The sequence below is a fragment of the Lutra lutra genome, chromosome 4, assembly GCF_902655055.1.
Source record: "Lutra lutra chromosome 4, mLutLut1.2, whole genome shotgun sequence".
In the NCBI taxonomy this organism is placed as follows: Eukaryota; Metazoa; Chordata; class Mammalia; order Carnivora; family Mustelidae; genus Lutra; species Lutra lutra.
This window is the reverse complement of record NC_062281.1, coordinates 9,111,558-9,131,362: the sequence shown is the minus strand read 5'-3', so window position 1 is coordinate 9,131,362 and position 19,805 is coordinate 9,111,558. Positions and strand designations below refer to the sequence as shown.

The 19,805-nt window shown below is 51.3% G+C and overlaps 1 protein-coding gene across 1 annotated transcript in view; it reads left to right on the top strand.

Moving 5' to 3' along the window:
* Positions 1 to 19,805, top strand: part of TG (thyroglobulin) — a 237,827-nt gene that overhangs the window by 117,831 nt on the left and 100,191 nt on the right. The window contains exons 36-40 of the mRNA XM_047727291.1: positions 3,971 to 4,105; positions 6,118 to 6,282; positions 10,621 to 10,840; positions 11,836 to 11,929; positions 14,583 to 14,742. Of these exons, the coding sequence (XP_047583247.1) occupies positions 3,971 to 4,105; positions 6,118 to 6,282; positions 10,621 to 10,840; positions 11,836 to 11,929; positions 14,583 to 14,742 (774 nt within the window). The remainder of the gene's footprint in view (positions 1 to 3,970; positions 4,106 to 6,117; positions 6,283 to 10,620; positions 10,841 to 11,835; positions 11,930 to 14,582; positions 14,743 to 19,805) is intronic.

Sequence of the window (19,805 nt, the reverse complement as noted above, 5' to 3'; positions counted from 1 at the left end):
AGCTTTTATAAAACTTGATAAGATGGCTTTGAATTTCAGCTGGTAAAATAAATAACCAAAAATAGCCAAGGAATATTTTATAAAAAGAAATAACATGGGAAGACTTTTACCATTTGCTGGTAAAACGTATTCCACGGTGACTAGTTTAAGCAGTGTGAGAGTCGAGCTAGAATTCATACAGACATGAATGAAAAACACAAGGTTGGGACACCTGGTGGCTTAGTTGATTAAGTGTCTGCCTTCAGCTCAGGTCATGATCCCTGGGGTCCTTGGATTGAACCCCATGTCGGGCTCCCTGCTCCTGGGGAGCCTGCTTCTCCCTCTGTCCTTCCCCTGCTCCTGCTCTCTCTCTCTCTCTCTCAAATAATTAATAAATGAAACCTTTAAAAAAAAGAAAAAGAAAAACACAAGTTTGACAAAATTCATTTATATATAAGTACTTAATATATGATGAACATGGCATTTTAAATGCAGTGGGAGAGGATTTTTGTAAAGTAAGTGATGCTGGCATTGCAATCTATAGACTATATTTTAAACAAAAGAAACAAAATGAACACAGAAGAATATGGCCCAGAGGACACCCTCTGGGCATGCTGAAAGCAGCTCCCCCAGCGGTCATTGACAGAGACGGGCTGGCCTTGTAGTAAAGCGTGGTTTCTGAAGCCGAAGGAACTGGGCTCATGCCCAGGCAGTCCTTATATCAGCTAAGCCCTTCGGGGGTGTTCCTGGATCCCGTGAATGTTAAATGCAATGGTATTGCCCGTTTCTTGGCAAATCGTAAACTCCCACAAATGCTCCCGAGCTGCCCAGCTCTCAGGCTTCACCAGAGTTTTACATGCACCAAGAATGGACTCTTGGAATTTGCATGAGAGGCATGAACCCCAGATGTTGGATTCTGCACAAACAGCCATGGCTTGTCCCAGGGTTGCTGCCAGCTGGGGGAAGGGGACAGGGAGAGAGTGTGACAAAGACTTGGCTCCAGGCCCTGGGATGGCGACAGACAAGCTAACTCTCACTTTGGAGACAAAATGCACCCTTCAATTATAGCGCTTCCCCCCAGACATCAAGCTAAGCACGGAGTGCAGCCAAGTCTTCCATTTTAAGACCATAATTGGCAACTTTGGTCCTAAAACCCCGTCATGTGTCTTCTGTGAAATTGCAGAGTCCCTACCATCTAAAAATATGCAGCGCAGTTTGGTCATGCTGCAGAAATGTCACTTGAACTGACCATGAGAATAGTAACATGAGGAGGATACTGAAGATAATGAAGGCCCAGCGTCTGCTGGAGGGGAGCCAGGGTGCGAGGTCGGAAAGACGTGGCCCTGGATCCTGAGGACACAGTTCCAGGACAAGTATGGGGGTTCTCTTACTCTGGCTGAGGCCGTCAGCTCGCTGGCAACGTTATTTGGCACCTTCCTTGGATTAAACCTTTTTTTCTCTTTCTTGTTTATTTTTTTTTACATATTTTTTAATTTTTGAAAGATCTTATTTGTTTGTTTGTTTGTTTAAGACTTTATTTATTTATGATAAAGAGAGGCAGCCAGAAAGGGGGAAAAGCACAGGAGAGCTAGAGAAGGAGAAACAGGCTCCCCACTGAGCAGGGAGTCCGACATAGGGCTCCATTCCAGGACCCTGGTATCATGATCTGAGCCGAAGGCAGATACTTAACTGACTGAGCTACCCAGTAGCGGGCCTGCATTCCTTCCTTCCTTCCTTCCTTCTTTCCTCCCTCCCCTCCCTCCCCTCCCTTCCTTTCCTCCTCTTCCTTCCTTCCTTCCTTCCTTTCCTCCTCCCCCCCCCCCCACCTCCTCCTTCTTAAGAAGAAAAAGGCGTGGTTCTAGTTTCTTTTGCTACTTTATTTACCATTCTAATTTTAGTGCTCTGGGCGTCAAAGGCGGGTTTGAAATAAAAATGACAGCCTTCCCCATATAGCTAAGAGCATGGTACTGTCCAAGATAAAGACCTTTTCCTACCTGGGGAGAATTTTCCAGAAAGGGTGCTCAGCTATTTAGGAAGCTCGGAGGTGACAGAGGCAGCACCAACTTGGAGCCAAGAGGTCTGGTTCTGTCTCTGGCTCGGTCACAGTCAGTTCTGTGTTCTTAGAAAGCCATGTGAAGCTCCCCTAGCTTCTGACCCCTCGTTTGTAAAGAAGGCTTACTTCTCAGACCCCACCACTCCTGAGGAGCTCAGAGCTCCCTCCCTGGGGATATGCCCTCCTGACAGGTTTGCCCCTGGGAACCCTGAGGCAGTGGAGTAACACCCTTAAAGCACTTAGCTGATAAGCGAAGCACTTTGTAAACTGTAAAGTGCTACATCTACACTTACACAGTTTGCCGTGCTGTTCTGTTAGCACAAATGCTCACAAATATTTATTACAAGGATACACTGTTGTGGCCTTCTGAAAAAAATCAAAAATAGGAAAAGTAAAGAAACACCTGGATTTTTCTCCGTGAACTCTCAATGACGTGCCCACTGAAGGGATCTTGAGAGTGCTAGAATCAGGAGATTTGAGGCCGGGAGGCAGCATTTTGCCAACTTTCATGCTCTTTGTGGCCAGAAGAAAGCAACCCATCCACCTACAGCCGCAGTACCCCCTCGGAGTGGAAGCTCAAGGTCCCTGTTCAGGGCCCCGTCTGTCCTCACAGGGACACTGGTGCCCTGCCAGGACTCTGTACCTGCTCCAAGACATCTGTCTGGCAGCTGCACCTGGACATCCCTCCCTGTTAGTGAACAGGTGTACAGATCATGGGAGGCAGCCCCATGGAGCCAGGAGGGCATGGGCTCTGTGCATGCAAAGACCCAGTTTCATTCCTGTTCCACCCCCCAACAACGGCAGTCCCTGGGGCAAGCTTCATTTTGTTTGTTTGTTTGTTTGTTCATTTTTAAGATTTTTATTTATTTATTTGACAGACAGAAACCACAAGTAGGCAGAGAGGCAGGCAGAGAGGGAGAGAGGAGGAAGCAGTCTCGCTGCCCAGCAGAGAACCCGATGCGCGGCTTGATCCCAGGACCCCGAGATCATAACCCGAGCCCAGGGCAGAGGCTTCAACCCACTGAGCCACCCAGGCGCCCCCATTTTGTTTGTTTTTAAAGAGGATGTCTTAGCAGCTGTTTTCCAGGAAACAAACTCAGTGATGGAGATTTGCATGCAGGAAATCTCAAGTGCGGGGCTGGGGCTTGTGGGAGCAGCACCTGTAAGGAAGTAAGGGGGCAGGAACGAGCGAGCGGGAGTGGGCGGCGGGGGCGGGGTGGGGGGGCGGCGGGGAGTAGAGCTTCCAGGCCAACCGAACACCACAGCCCTGCAAATCCCATGGTGAGCTCTGGAGCTGGGCTGGCCCTGCAGGGTTGTCCCATCTTGAGGCAGGGGCTGGGACTTTGCGTGCCCACGTGGACCAGTGTTTGGATACAGGCTGACCCTGGGAGGGGAGGCAGCTTGCCTGGACCATAGGCAGTTCCTCGAGGGGACTCTGCTGCGAGCCTCTAGACAGCAGCTTCCCAACACAGGGGAAATGAGAGGCCAGATCCCGAAAGGCGGCCTGGACAGCACACCACAGCATCCGTTATGGGGGACAACGATCTTTTCTCCCTCTGAGGGCTGGGGGACAATTTGATGACATGGTGTCTAGGAAGCCCCACATGCAGCACCACACGACAACACAGATACATCTGCAATCATCACCGTCACTTAGCTTCATTCTGATGACTGCCCCGTAACACTGCGTTACCATGCTGGCATTACCGTGTTTCCTTCTCTCCTGTTCTGCTGTGGGCTGCTGCATAGAAACAGCTATGCTTTTTTTTTTTTTTTTAAACCTTTGTATTCATAGGCTTGAGCACAGATCTTGGCTCATAAAATACTCTTAATAAATCACTGTAGAATGGGAGTATGGATCAAGGAATGGCCACAAGAAGGATGGCCTGGGGCTGCCAAAAGCCATGTGTGACTGACGTCCCCTGCTCTCTCTCCTAGTCACTCTGGGCTCATGGCAGTCCCTGGCCCCCTCTGCAGTGGTTCTTGACCCATCCATCAGGACTTTTGATGTTGCCCACATCAGCGCTGCCGCCACCAGCAACTTCTCTGATGCCAGAGACTTCTGTTTGTTGGGTAAGAGGAGTTTCCCACAGCTCGCACACCCTCAGGCAGGTGGCTGATTGCGATGGGGTCTCACAGAGTGCTGCTCACGCTCCTGATCTCAGAAACCCATGGGAGACTCCAAGATGACCTGGAGTCCCGGGGAAGGAAGGGATGAGCCTGGGGACAAGACCCGGGGTGGGCCTTCCTCTGCCGTCTGCTCATCCCCCTGCAGGGGCAACCCATAGTCAAGGTTTCCAGGGGGAAAAGCCAGCCAGAAAGGGAGCAACGTTGAGCCATGTCAGAAGACAGATGACAGGAAGGCTCTAGGGGGCTAGTCTGAGACAGAGGAGATGAGCAGAAGTGGTGACAACTGTCCTCCAATTATAGGTGGGCCATCATGGCAAGGAAGAAATATAGTTGTCCTGGCCAGGCTCTTGAGGCAAAGCTAAGACCTCAGGGTAAAACTCAAATTTCAAGAATCTTTCTCAGAGCAATATAAAGGAGCTTCTTTTTTTTTTTTTTTTAAGATTTTATTTATTTATCTGACAGAGAGAGATCACAAGTAGACAGAGAGGCAGGCAGAGAGAGAGAGAGAGAGGGAAGCAGGCTCCCTGCCGAGCAGAGAGCCCGATGCAGGACTCGATCCAGGACCCTGAGATCATGACCTGAGCCGAAGGCAGCGGCTTAACCCACTGAGCCACCCAGGTGCCCCTATAAAGGAGCTTCTAATAGACAAAGCTGTTCACAAATGCAGACTTCGTGTAGGGGTTTTCCGGTCACTAGCATTTAAACGAAAGTTAAATAATAACTTGATAGAGATGTTCTACAAAGATTTTAATTTCTGCAAGAGCCTGAGATTGGATAACATTCATACTCTTCTAATTCTTTGATTCCATGCATCACCTCACCTACAAAGTTAGACAGCGATATGCACGTCTAACAAAAAGGTCATATATGGATGTACAGGTTGTGCACAGCACAACTTTGGATGCTTCAAAAGCACAGAAAGAGCTATGAATAAGTCTTTTACACAGTTCACAGCTTGCCCAAGTGAACGAGTCAACACCTTCACAGCAGTTCCTAGGTCTGAAAATCCTGAATGCCATGAATAAATTATCTAGTGCAGGACCTGGTACACATGGGAAAGGACGTAATCCCTGGTGGGAAATAGTGGGTATGATGGGGGAACTGGAAAGGGAGATGAAGCTGAAGAAGAAGGCAAGGGCTGGAGCATGGAGAGCCTTGTCTGGTATGACTTAATCTAAGGCTAATGAGGAGCCATGGAGTTGCTTCAAACAAAGGAATGGCAAGAGCATATTTGTGAATTAAGTAAAACATCAAAAACCTGATTTTTGTGTGGAAAATAGATTGATGGGAGAGTTAGGTTTCCCCCAATGACAATTCTAGTCCTAGCCCCTGGTACAGTGCCAGGGATGTATAGTAGGTACTCCAACGAGTAAATAAGTGATTGCATAGATGGATGGGTGCATGCATGGATAGATGAATACGTGGATGGAAAGATGGATGCATTGTTGGATAGATGGATGCATGGCTGGATAGATGAGTGCATGAATATATGGATGGATAAATGGAAGGATGGATGGATGGTTGGATGGATGGTTAACTAGGTGGATGGAGACATGAATGGATGGATGCATGAGTGGATAGATGGGTGCATGGATATATGGATGGATAAGCAGATGGATGGATGCATGGATGGTTAACTAGGTGGATGGAGACATAGATGGATGGATGCACAGGTGGAGAGATGGGTGCATGGATATATGGATGGATCATGGATGGATGGATGGTTGGTTAAATAGATGGATGTAGACATGGATGGATGGATGCATGGGTGGATAGATGGGAGGACACATAATTGGATGGATGGATGCATGGATACATGATTAGATGGATAGATTGATGGATGCACGACTAGATGGGTGGATGGACTGATGGATGAATAGACGACACATGATGGGATGGATGCATGGCTGAGATGTCATCTCTGAAGCCCAAACCTCACTCCTCTTATTCTGTAGAATGTTCCCGTCACCCGGCCTGCCTCGTCACCACTCTGCAGACCCGACCTGGTGCTGTGAGGTGTGTCTTCTATGCTGACGCCCAGATCTGCACACATAGCCTGCAGGCCCAGAACTGCCGACTTCTGCTCCGTGAGGAGGCCACCCACATCTACCGAAAGCTGAGTGAGTCCCAGCCTGTGCCTTTGCAGCTCTTCCTGGGTATAATAGCTGGGAGGGACTGTCCAAGTGCATGGTGACTTGTGGGCAGTGGATTTTGAGGTTCTCTAGAAAAAATTGGCCAAAGTTATCTTGGACCAGGTGGCATTCATTTGGGAGGAACTGAAGGAAGGTGAAAACCCTGCTTCTAAGCTAGAGCTTCTCTGGCCACCTTTATTCATTTATTGGAGTTATGGAAGCCATTTGGCCTTTGAATTCTTAGTAAAATAAATAAATAGACCACTTTTGTCACCATTTTATAGTTTAGAACGTTCTGTCACATGCCTTATCTCAGTTGGTCCTCACACCAATCCTGTGAGGTGGCAAGATAAGGGTTTTATCCCCATCTTAGAGATCAAGGGACTGGCCTGGAGAAGTTACTTCTCTGATTTTGCCCATCTAGTGATGACAAAAATGGGCGCTTGGAGCCAGGTCTCCTATCTCTAGATACGATCTGCTCGCACAAAACCACATCATCTAACAACCCTATCAGGGTCTGGAGAGGGCTGCTGCTCGTGGCTCAGTTTCATTTGAAAGCATTCAGTAAGGTGTTACATGTCAGATGTTGTGTTAGGTGTTAGGGATACAGGGAAGAAGCCAACAAGGGGAGAAAACATAGAACTCTAAGAAATCATAGAAATCCATCACTAAGTGCGGTAGGTAAGACCTGTGTAATGGGAGACATGGGAGCTGGAGGCCGGGGCAAATCCCGTCCCCCATTAGACATGCTCATGGGATGAAGTTAATGATTTTTTAAAACATTGCCTGTTTCTGCCATCTGATCTTCTAGAGCAGAGGTTGGCCAACTTTCTGTGAAAAGGGCCAGATAAATATTTTAGGCTCAAGGCATCTGTTACAACTACTCAACTCTGCCACTTAAGCAAGAAAGCAGCCACAGAAAATGCGGAGATCAGTGGGTGTGGTTGTGTTCCAATAAAACTTTATTTACAAAACCAGGCAGCAGCGGGATTTGATCCCATCCTGCCTTAGAGCCCTGGTGGTCCCCAGGCCTGTCTTGATCCAGTGGTATCCTCTTCTGGCCTCTCCTCCACCTCAGCCTTTGGACCCTGAGAGTGCTCCCCAGGCCTGGGAGTGCTTGGGTTCCTGTATGTTGTGGTCACGGGCCTACAGTCTCAGATCTTGTCTTCTACCTAGACACTCACAGTGTTCAGTCAAGTTAGCTTCCAATAGTGTATTTCACTCACAGCATAGCTAATCTGCATGGAAATTCTGCTGCCGGGAGAAGCCTCACTTTGGGTTTAGGTTCCATAAAACAGATTAGACTGTTTCTCTGTTAATTCTGTGTAACTCAAGTTCAAGGTTAAAAGCTCATCTCGAGCTGAAGATGAGAGCCTGTGTGTATATACACAGACATTGTCTGCACTTTGTGCCCACATATAGCTCTGGATAATTTTCTTCACTTAAGAGTCCTGTGGCCTCAGTAGAGGGCCATTCTAGAAAGAATCCATCAGTTTCTAGAAAACAGTTCAAAAGAGAGAGCTGCACATCTAACATTTTCCCCCTGTTGGATCTCATTCAGTCTGGGGTTCACCAGGCAGCCTCTGGAGGGAGGGCTGAATGCCACTGTCTGTGGGAAAGCAGGTTTGCATTCCCTCGAAATTCTTTAGCTTTTGTATTTTGTGTCTTTGCTCCCTCCTTCAGAGGGTGCCACGTTCATGAAATGTGGCTGTTTTCCTGTGGAGCAGGGGGACAGAGTCTGAAGGTTCTGCTGTGTTAGCAGCCGCAGGCCTGAATATTGGCCTGAGGTCCTATGATTTACACTGAAGCCGGAAAACTTGTGAGAAGAAGCTGTGGGCTGAGACCAGCTGTGACCTGTGACTGAGAGTAGATTAGAATGTGCAACTCTTTCTTTCCTTGCTGGGTTTACACTTAGCCCTCAGGGTTTTTGCAACAGAGAGAATTTCATCACTGTTTCCAACCTTCCCTCCCTCCCTCCCTTTCTCCTTCCTTCCTTCCCACCTTCCTTTCCTTTCTTCCTTCCTTCCTTCCTTCCTTCCTTCCTTCCTTCCTTCCTTCCTTCCTTCCTCCTTTCCTTTCTTGTTCATTCGTTCGTTCTTTCTTTCTCTTTCTTTTTCTCTTTCTTTCCTTCTTTCTTTCTCTCTGTCTCTTTTTCTTTCTCTTTCTCTTTCTCTCTTTCCTCTCTACTGTTCCCTCCCTCCAATCCCTTCACTCACTCCTGCATGGAGCCCCTGCCCCTGGCAGGCACTGGGCTCAGAGCACAACAGGCTCCATGCGCTTATCCCCAACATCCTGGTGTCGTAGAGGCTGCTATCATTCCGGTTCCACAGGGGGAAACTGAGCATCAGAAGAACTAGGAAGTTTCCCTGTAATAGCTGGTGTATATGACCTGAAACACAGGTCTGCTTCCTGCTGGGACTCTGCATTCCTCAGTTCCTCCCCACCATGCTCCTCGGTGGCCCGGGAGTCACACACCGCCCCAGGGGTTCTCAGGCTTCACACCACTGAGAGCCCAGGCCAGATGGTTTTTTGCTGTGGGGGCTGCCCTATTTACTGCAGGGTGCTTAGCAGCATCACGGGCCTTAACTCACTAGATGTCAGAACCCAGCATCTCTCACAGACCCTGGTGATGACCAAACGGTCCCCGGAAGTTATCACATGTCCCCTGAGATGAAATCACCTCCAGCTGAGCCACCGCCTGGCACCGAGCTTGAGGAATGGGTAGACTTCTGCCTGTCTGTCTGCCTCCTCTCCTGTACCCCTCCTTTGTCCTCATAGATGGAGGATGGTGTAGACGGAGCTGCAGACAAGCGGGGAAGTTCATGGCCAACAGCAGAGCCCAGCAAACCAAACACACTTGCGGGAATAATAAGCAATTTCCCATTCTCTCCTGCTCTCTCTCTCACACACACAGGCAGAGGGGGCGGGGGGGGGGGGAGCCTGAAAGAGAGAGAGAACATCTCTGCACCAGCATCCAGTACTCCCTTTGTGCCAGGCCCTGAACCCGCTGGGGAATCAGAGGCCGAACTGTTCCAAGTCCCTGAAAACGGTATTTGGCATGGAGCCAGGGTCCCAACAAAAGTTGATTGACTCAATTCACTGAAGGGAGAAACTGTGGTAGAGGAGATAAGAACCAGCCCAGAGAGAGGCTGCGGGGTGTGCAGTGATTAGCATTACAAGGCTGGGGGAAGGCTTGGGGGGGCGGAGCTGGGAGGGCCGGCTGGCAGGTGGCACTACTTTTGCCTGGCAGGCTGGATGGAGTCTGGGGGCCTGAAGGTGGGGAGGGGGGCGTTGCGGGCAGGGGGCAGGGGCAGGGCCCTGGAGAGGGGCCCTGAGCTGGCCCTTGACCCATGTGAACAGCCCTGGTCTAGTCTGGTCGCTGTCGGGGTCCAGAAACCCTTTGAATCCTACACCTTGGAATCCTGGCAGCTCCCCACCCCTGGCCCCTACCTCTGTTTTCTTATCAGTGAAATGCAAATAAGGGCCCGGGTTCCTCCTCTGCACTTCTGAATTCCCAACCTTCTAAAAGGTAGAAAAACAAATTTTCGGTGAGTTTGCTGCAAACTTATTTGGTGGCAACATTTGACCTCAAATGACTGAAGATATCATATTCTTTATGTGTCCCTGTTAGTATGAGTGGTTTGTACCCGGCCACTGATGTGTTTGAGGGTGGGGCCTGACTCCAGACCCCTTTGGGGGATTGGCTGAGCCTCACACTTCCTGTGTCTCTCTTTTCTTTTAAAAATCCCAATACTTCCACACTTCACAGCACTCACCATAGCACATACCCTCCCCAATGTCCATAACCCTGTGAAGTGTGTAAACCTGGCGATTCACAGACCTGTACCCCTGGGGATAAAAATATATTATATGTTTATAAAAAAATTAAATTAAATTTAAAAAAAATGTGACTTCCAGCTTAAAGGTATAATTAAAAAAAAAAAGGTATAAAAAAAAAGGTATAATAAAAAATGACAAAAAAAAATCCCAATACTTCCAAATGACCACCCACTTCTGGCCCCCACATGCTGAGTTAGGGTTTGTGGGCCTGGGTTTAAGCTCTGCCTGGCCTCTGGGTGGGAAGAATCAGCGAGGCAACACATGTAGAGAAGGGACCCATGCCATGCTCTACAGATGTTCAGTGCCTGGTAAACATCAGCTGTATTTGCTATTTTTTTTTTTTTTCACACTGAAAACTAACCTGGCTAGACTCTGGCTTCTGGGGTTGAACGAACTACCGACATTTTTTTATGTGTGAAAAGCGGTGTTTTTGTTTGAATAGAGCACCCATGGTCATCTCTTCCCCCGCTATCCCCCTCCCCACAGACATGCCTCTGCTGGGTTTTGGGACACTGGCACCTTCTGTGACCATCGCCCCCCACGGCCAACTGCTGGGCAGGTCGCGGGCCATCCAGGTGGGCAGCTCGTGGAAGCAAGTGGACCAGTTCCTGGGAGTTCCGTATGCCGCCCCGCCCCTGGCAGAGAGCCGCTTCCAGGCCCCAGAGCCCTTGAACTGGACAGGGTCCTGGGATGCCACCCAGCCACGGTGAGGATCTTGTGGAATGCATCTTGGTGAATGCCCAGGGAACTCCCCTCCCGTTTGAACGCATCAGAGTGAGACTTGGGGGCAGAGCATTGCTTTCCAGTTTGAGGGGTGCATGGGAATGGTCAGCATGCTAATCAAGGGGCATTAAGGGCTCTTACAGATAAACCCTCCAAATACCATTCTCTTGTTCCTGCAAAGTGCATTTGGTGATGGGGGTGGGGGTGGCGTGTTCTGCTCTCTGCAGTGATGCAGGGACCCAGGCTACTGAGGCTCTGCCCTCCTCAGCATGAAAGCATTGAGGGCTTGAACTTGGGCGGTGGTGGAAAAGTGTGGAAAGCCATGGTAGTAAGTCTCCACCATGGAGACACAAAAGGAATAAGCGTGCACTAATCAGAGTGCTTCCCCATGTCAGGGTGGACCCACATGATGGGGGAGGCTTTGGTTGGAAAGTAGGTGGAGAGTTTGCCTTCTCAGGGTCCACCGCAGATGAGGTTGGGGGACAGGGGAAATCACCTCTCGGGCGGGTCCCATTGGGCTGCCGGTGGCCATGTCCCGGATGCGGTCTCAGCTCTCATGCTCGGGGACGCTCAGCCTGGCACGCTCGGGCCCTGTCCTGATGCAGAAGACAGCTCAGACTCCACATCCAGTGACAGGTCTGCACACGTGCGGCAAGGAAGGGCCTAGGTCCCGAGCAATACCCACGTTCCCCGTCCCTATCTTGGGCATCCTTTCTCTGAGCTGGCAGCTTGTCCCTGGAGGTGTTCCTCCATGGGCCTCGGTGGAGGGAAAGGTGGGCATCCTGCCGTTTCTTCCCTGTGCTTGCCACTCCCTTTCCCCATTTCCCGAAGCTGCCTAATCCTGCAGAGCTGGTCGGCCATGACCATTGGGCCTTTGTAAGGGCCGGGGGTTTCTGGCTGGGGGTGGCAGGCGAGAGGGGAAGACGAGGCGTGTACCTTTGGTTGTTCACCTGGAAGTCATAGAATCTGCCTCCCCAGGGCCAGCTGCTGGCAGCCAGGAACCCAAGCACCCGTGGCTACCAGAGTCAGCGAAGACTGCCTGTATCTTAACATGTTTGTCCCTCAGAATGTGGTGAGTTTGGAAACCCTTGACTGTCTACCCTGAAAACTGCCCTGTAAGACTCCCCCGTCCCCGGAGCTGCTGGGATCATTCACCCCTCTAGGCTCTGCGCTCCCAGCGCTGTCCTCACCAGTTCGTGGCTTCCTGAAAGCCTGTGTGGCCAAGAGGAAGCAGAGGGTCCTTCTGGAACCACAGGGCCTCACCTGACCCTCCCCACATCCTCAGGCCACCCCCATGGCAAATGGGGCACTATTGTCCTGGTTCAGTTCTCCAAGAAATCTTCATGAGGGTCTGTGTTGGGGGGCACTGCTCTGGGTTGGGGGCGTAAGACAGAGAAGTGACAAACCGAGTGGCTGCCCTCAGGAGTTACACTGTAGTGGGCAGGGCAGAAACCAACACACAAATGGTTATTGAACAACCGTGGTGTGGATGAGACTCTGAGGAGAAATAGAGGAAAGGTCACAGTGACGGGAGGTATTGGGTGGTGGTCAGGGGTGCCACCTGACCGGGGTGAGGGGAGGGAGGTGTGAGTCAGGCAGTGGGTGAGGGTCAGCGATGCAGGTTGTCTGAGACGGGGAGAGACCCACAGCTGGGGAGGATGGAGCCTGACTGGGGTTCGTCTGCCGGTGAGGAGACAAATCAACCGCTGTCCTTGAGAGACCCTAGGAGTGACCCCTGGGGGTGCTTCCGCTTGGACTCCTGTTTGGGGGACAGTTCCGGAGGGTGAGGTTTGGAGCTGTGACCCGGACAGGGTGATGCCCTGATTTAGAGCCTGGATTGGCCTAAGTAGTGGCCACGAGCCTGAAGCTCCATGTTTGAGTTTCCTGTTTGGGGGGAAGGGCCCGAGGGCATGAAAGCAAAAACTGATGAGTTCTAGAAAACATCAGTTTCTGGGGATGCCACCCCAGTGTGGATAGATACGATGATACCCCGGACCATGCCACAGCTTCGTGGTCCCCTGGCCTACTAGCCACGAGAGGCCGCCTCCCTTTGGATGTTTGACCTCAGCATGCTGGTCTGAGTGAGCTTTGTATGAGGCCCCCACAGGTGAAAGTTCTCGTAGACGGTGCTACTATGAGCAGAGAACCCAGAGTAAGGGAGACAATGGGTCCCCTCTGCCCAGCTCTGGTCTCCCCATACCTGCGATGCTAGATTGAGGTCTGGCTCCCAACTCAGGTGCCCCTGACCCCTGCCTCACTGGTGTAGAGAAGGTAATTGTGTTCCATGTGCTCCGGGTACAGGTTCTGAAAGGGGAAGAGAAGTAGCCTCTGGCTCATACAGTTCTTGTAGGAATTAAGTAAAACACTGTACGGAGACTGATGAGTCACTAGGTGGCTGATGGGGACATTGGAGATAACTGTGAGTGGGACAGAGACCACATGTAAAGGGATAAGAGTCACTCCACCTGCAAGTGACTGCAGACCTGCAGCCCACTGCCTGGAGCTATGCAGTCTTCCAACACCCCAGGCCTGGCCCCGACTTTATTCTGGAAGACTGTCTGGGTCCTCCCTGGTGAGTCCTTTCAGTTTGGCCACCCTGCCTGAAACCTGTCCTGGCGATAGAGAGCTACTCATCACTCACCTAAGGGACGTGGTGTCACAGATGGGAGGGCCCAGGAGAGTATGCTGGGAGGGGGCGCTGAGGCTGGAATTCTGGGTTGGCCCCTTCCTTTCTGTACGTGCTTTAAAAAGTCATTTCACAGGGATGCCTGGGTGGCTCAGTTGGTTAAGCAGCTGCCTTCGGCTCAGGTCATGATCCCAGCGTCCTGGGATCGAGTCCCACATCGGGCTCCTTGCTCGTCAGGGAGCCTGCTTCTCCCTCTGCCTCTGCCTGCCATTCTGTCTGCCTGTGCTCATCTCTCTCTCCCTCTCTCTCTCTGACAAATAAATAAATAAAATCTTAAAAAAAAAAAAAAGTCATTTCACAACCGTGAGCCTCGGTATTCACACCTGTAGAATGGAAGTGCTTGTAGTCCTTAGAGCATCTGCCTTCAGGGTGGACCTGGGATGTGGCAAGACTGTCTAGCTCCAGGTGATGGGCTCCTGGTCTGCAGGAGCTGTCCTTTCTGCCACCTGCTCGCTTTACAATGTGAGCAAAGTATCTACTTTTCATGACCCTCAGCTTCCTTCTCTGTGACATCAGGCTTACTCGCGTGCTAGGGCTGCTCTGATAGGGCTCCACAGACCAGGTGGCAAAACAACAGAAAGATTATTTTTTCAACATTCTGAAGGCTGGAGGTCTAAGATCCAGGGGTCGGTGGGACTGGTTCCTTCTGAGGCCGCTCTTTGTGGCTCATGGTTGGTCGTCTCGTCCTCCCTCTGTCTCTACGTGGTATCCCTTCTGTGTGTGTCTCCATCCAAATTCCCCCTTCTTCTGAGGATACAGTCATATTGGGTTAGGGTCCACTAGCTTAGGACCTTATATAGGATGGTCTCCCAAATTCAGTCACACTCTGAGTTCCTGGAGTCAGGAATTCAACTGGGAACTTTAGGGTGACACAGTTCAGCCTGTAACATAGGACTAAGTGTGCCCACATGGTGGAGTTGACAGGAAGAGTTGTGGGTAGGCTCGGAATCTGGCACCTTCTTGGGAAAGGTGCCCTCACTGAGCTCTGGTGGGTGAGAATGGGTCAACCTGTAGCCTCACATTTCTCCACTCGCCACAGGCCCCCAATGCCTCCGTGCTGGTCTTCTTCCACAACACCGTGGAGCGGAGGGGGACTGAAGGACAGCTGGCTCTCGACGGCTCCTTCCTGGCTGCTATTGGCAACCTCATCGTTGTCACGGCTGGCTACCGAGTGGGTGTCTTCGGCTTCCTGAGTTCCGGTAAGTCGCTGGTGTGGTTGGGGATTGCCGACCCCCTGAGCTGAGGGCCACTCTACGTGTGGTCAAACCCTTCTTCCCAAAGCCCCATCCCTTCAGGGCCCCTTGGCCCTCCTCCAGCTGAGCCGAGCACTCAGTAGACTGTCCCACACGCCCATGAGACCTTCCAGCGATGCTGACACCCATACCTGAGAGTAATTGTTGCCAATGGTTGATCTTACTATGTGCTGGAGCTGTTCCGACTACATTATGTGTTGTATCTTGTGGAGGTGGTGGTGGTGTGTGTGTGTGTGTATGCGCACGCGTGTGTGTGAGTATGTGTGTTTTGAGGCCCCAGAAGGTTAGACACTTGCTAGCATCAACAGTCAGGAAAGATCAGAGCCAGCTTTCACCACCAGGGCTGATTGGCCCTAGGGAACCATAGTATGGATTATAGTGTTGGGCCCACAGGGCCGCCATTTGACTCCACGTAAGAGCTGCCTCAGTGATGCTTCCCGTTTCCTCTTTAATGCCAGCCTCACTTGTGAACATCAGCCTGTCCCCCATCCAGTCGCTGAACTGTTTGTCTCCTTGCTTCCATCCACCTTCCTCACCAGCACCCAGGGCAGAATGGAGGCTGGGACAGCGCCACTGTCCGTCTTTTTCTCCATGTCCAGCCCCTCTCAATGGTGGGACACTTGTCAGACAGCCACAGCTGGGGGTAGACACGCAGGTCTGGGAATCTGAAGAACCAATGGCCACCTCTGCCATTCAATGTCTGTGTGACCTGGGCTAAAACCCTTCATTTCTGAGTCTCAGCTTTCTCCTCTGTAAAATGGGGACAATTTTACCCAACATCCACAGTTACATGAGGCTATAGGGAGGTTGTACATGAGAAAGGGCTTTAGATTCTACAGTGGGAACCTCCAGATAGGCACTGAACTTCATCTCTCTTCTCGAAGGATCTCATTTAAGACCCAAACGCCTTACATGCTAAGTCAGGATGGGCAGGTAGAAAGTAGCATGGTTAGAATAATGGACTCATCTAGAGTGTGGGTGAGTGGGTAGAAATTCCAGAGTGCTGGGGAATGAGGGTTAGGTGCACCACGTTTGGCATGAGCCGTTGAGTGCCAGGAAGAAGATTCTAGGCCTGCAGGACAACCATGAAGCGGGTACCAACTTCAGGCAAAATACGACCAGATGCCAATGAGGGAAATGTGGATGGTGAACACATTTCAGATTTTCCTTCAGAAGGACCAGGGTCAGCTGCCAGAGCAACAAAAACTCTGCCTGGGTTTTCTTTCCTCTTTTTGAACATGGGACTGATGATGATTTGATAAGTCCGTAGCTTCCATCTCTGAAGAGGCGAGTGAAATTCATCATGCTCTTGAACGTGGTCAGGTGGAACGTTCCACAGACATGGCTACTGCCTTGTCTTCGAGCTTTTCTGGACAGAGGGGAGCGAATTCCCATATGTTACCCATGCCTAAGGGGAATGTAATCTTATTGAGAATTTGTGTGCTTCTAGGAAGGGAAACTCATTCCTGCTGCTGGTGGAGTCAGTGTCAGGGGAGGCAAAGGAAGTTTCCAGAACACCTTCTGGAATGCCCTTCTCATTCCTGACCTGGAACACTGCCTGTTCATTATGCTTAAAGCAGAACTGTCAGCGAGAGGGGAGGAATGTTACACTCAGCAGTGCCTGCCTCTACCAGATGTCTCTCCTGGATTGCCTCCTTTCACTCTCATGGCAGCTCTGTGGGGCCAGTACCAAGTGGCCATGTGGCAGGTGACTCAGCGAGGCTCAGGGAGGTTGAGGAACTCCATGCCCCAGTTGGGAGTGCACTTGGGGTGTTAAATCCTATTGGTCAAAGAGCAAGGAGAAACATCTTGTGGCTTGCTCCCTCGGAGGTTTAGAAAGGGCCCTTGGATTCTCTGTTCTTCCGTGTAGAGAGCAGGATGTGTCTTTTATGTCCATTGAGCCACAGACAGGTTATCTTTGCTTTATTTACTAGACTTCCTAGCTTCCCCCTCATTCCTGGGCCTTCCATCTTCAATGGAAGATGCCTTAGCTGAGCCTCCCTACAGCTTCACCAGGAGAGGGGAGCAATGCATCTGTAGAGAAACTGAGACACTGAAACGTTAGGATGCAAACACAGCCTTCCGACTGCCTGTGGTCCTGGGGGATGCTCTGGAAGAGGAAGGCAATGGGCGTGTGAGTCTGCGGACTCCCCCAGTAAATTTGTGACAAAAGCCCACCATCCCCTTTATCAATTAAAACAATAGTTAATAGATTTTACCATTTAGAGTGCTTTTAAGTTTACAGAATAACTAAGCAGGAAGTACAAAGAGTTCCATAGATGCCTCCCCCTGCCTCAGTTTCCCCTACTATCTGACACTGTGTGTTGATGGGGCACCTCTGTTATGATCAAGGAGGCAACACGGATAGGTTAGCATTGACTGAAGTCCAGAGTTTCCAGTAGGGCTTGCTCTTTGTGTCATCCTCTCTATGGTTTCGATAAATGTCACATGTCCACCATTATGGGTCACGCAGAAGAGTTTCACTCCCTAAGATTTCCCTGTACTGCCCCGTCCATCTTTCCCCTTTTCCATTTTAAATACTTGGACGCTGATGTTCCGAACATGGGTCTGGAGAGAGATGGGCTACTCTGAGTGCCAGCCAGAGCCCAGGGTCCTGCAGGGCACACAGGCTTGGCATCCATGCAGCATGGGATCTGAGAGCAGTTCAGCCAAGCTGTGGACCTGAGGGGCTCTGGGCACTTCCTTCCCTCTGCGTCCACCCCCACACTGCCCATCTCTCAGATGATGCTAAGATATAAGGGGGACCGATGGGAGAATTCGAGTGTGGAAGGCAGACAGCTGGCACGCTGCCCAGCACCCAGCAGGGGCTCACAAGGGTTAAGCTCTCTTTCCTCTCTATGGAACCAGATAGGGCTCCTTCCAGGCAGGGCTGGGTTGTGGTCATGCCCCAGCTCCACATGGAGCCAGCAGCTGGCACGAGTTGCCCCTGGACCACAGCAGCTGCGATAGCCCTTGGCATGGACTGAGTCCTGCCCAGCGGTCTCTGCCCACGTCCCCTGGTGATCAGTGTGTGTGGCATCCGCTATCGTAGCCTGCAAGAACGGGGTCCTCCAAGAGCTCCGGACTCTGGAGGCAGTTTTCAAAGTGCCTGGGGGGAGGACGGAAACAGAAAGAAGCTCATGCCAGGCCTGTGGCTGACAAGACAAGCTCGTGTTCTCTGTGAGAAGAGGGAGGCCAAACCCAACAGTACTTTAAGGGGGCCCTGGTTCCTGGTAAACTGAACAGTTGGAAAGGATGTGAAGGGGTTGGTGGTGGGCTGGGGGAGGCCATTTCCCAAGCCTGGATCCTGCCTGGGGACAGACTCTGGGGGGGCACAGGGCTCAGTGACAATCCCCACTCTGGCAAAGCACTGCAGGGAGGGGAACAGGAGCAGGTGGAGTGGGGGGCGGTCAGGCTCAGAGGTGTGGCGGGGAGGGTCAGCCTGCAGGCCCAAGTAGGCTGTGGGGACAGAGGAGGGGTGCTTTGGCTGGGGAGTTAGACAGAAGGCCAGGCATGGTACCATTACCATTCCCTCATCATCCCCAGGGCCTCCCGAGAGGGTCTGCTACCCTCCAGCCAGAAGAGTGGGCACAGAGTCCTGTCTCAGCGGCTATCCCCCGTAGGTGCAATTTCTGCAGCAAAAGCCAAGGCACACTCTGCAAAGAACATCTGGGAGAATCTGCTGGGACCTAAATCTGTTTCATTTTATTCAAGAAAAACTAGACAATTTCTACAGTGCTTTATGCCGGGCACTGTTCTGTTTCCTTTGTGATTGTTAACCAATTCAATCATCCTAACAACCCGAAGACCTAAGTAGGGTTATTACTTCCATTGTACTGATAGGGGAAATCAAGTCACACTAGGTAGTGTGTCCAAGGCCCCGAAGTGCTGGTAGGTGGGGGGGCTGGGGCTGCTCCCAGCTGGTCTGCTTCCATAACCTGTGTGTCTGGCCACCTCACCTGCTTCTCCACGACCATCAGTGAAACTGGGGGTGGGCACTGTGAGCTCAGAATGGCCACAAGGAGCATTAAAGGGAGAGCTGGAGACATCACGTGAGCAAGCGAGAACCAGTTAGGGAACGGGGAAGCAGCTGGTATGGCTGGGGTGGTTCTGGCCAGTGCAGGTGGGAGGAACGAGCAGGGCAGCCTGGGTAGGTGGACAGGGATGGACACCTGCTCACCTCTGTCTCCCTACTGGACTCTACGTGCAGCTGGCAGGGAGCCCCACTCCGGCGTCCTCCCCCAGGGGCACGGCACAGCTCATGTGTGTGCCAAGACAGAGGCAGCAAGACACCGAGGAGGCCTCAGGGGCTGGGCCACAGCAGGGCGGCCGAGTGAACGTGGCTGTGTTGGCTGGGCAAGGACCAGTGTTGGAAAAAGAAGGCAACCCAAGCTGCTTGGATGGGCCCAGGCTACTCGCAGAGGATCACAAAAGCTGGGAAGACATTTAGACTTGACTCTGGGCACAAACGGGAGTTAACAGAGCTTTTGAGCACGGAAAGTTCCATAAATGGAGCACTTTTTTTTTTTTTAATGAAAATAACACAATGCCTTGCACATCATAGATTTTCCAACAAGTGTTGAATAGGATTGAGTGTTGGGACAGACAGTTCCGAGTGTGCATTGGGATCTAAGTCCTGACTTTCTATTACATTTGCTTCTTATGCTGAAACAAACATTTCCTCTCAAGGGTCGGGTTCCTCCTCAGTGAAGGAAGGGGTTGGAGCAGACTCCCTGAGAGCGGTTAGCTCGCTGTCCCTGTGCGCATGGCTGAGGCTGTGCGTCCTGAGGGCCAGCGCCGTGCCTGTCTTGCTCTCCATGGAACCACATTCAACACCCGGCACCAGGCCAAGCCCCATCCAGACTTGTCGGAAGAGCAGCCCTTGGGGGATCCTCCCCTCTGACTTCTTGGGGGTCCGTAGACCCCATAACGTCAGCACTGTACTTAGGAAGCTGATCTATGGGAAGTCAGAGGCAGGGATAGCCGTCCCCAAACCTCCTATATTGTCC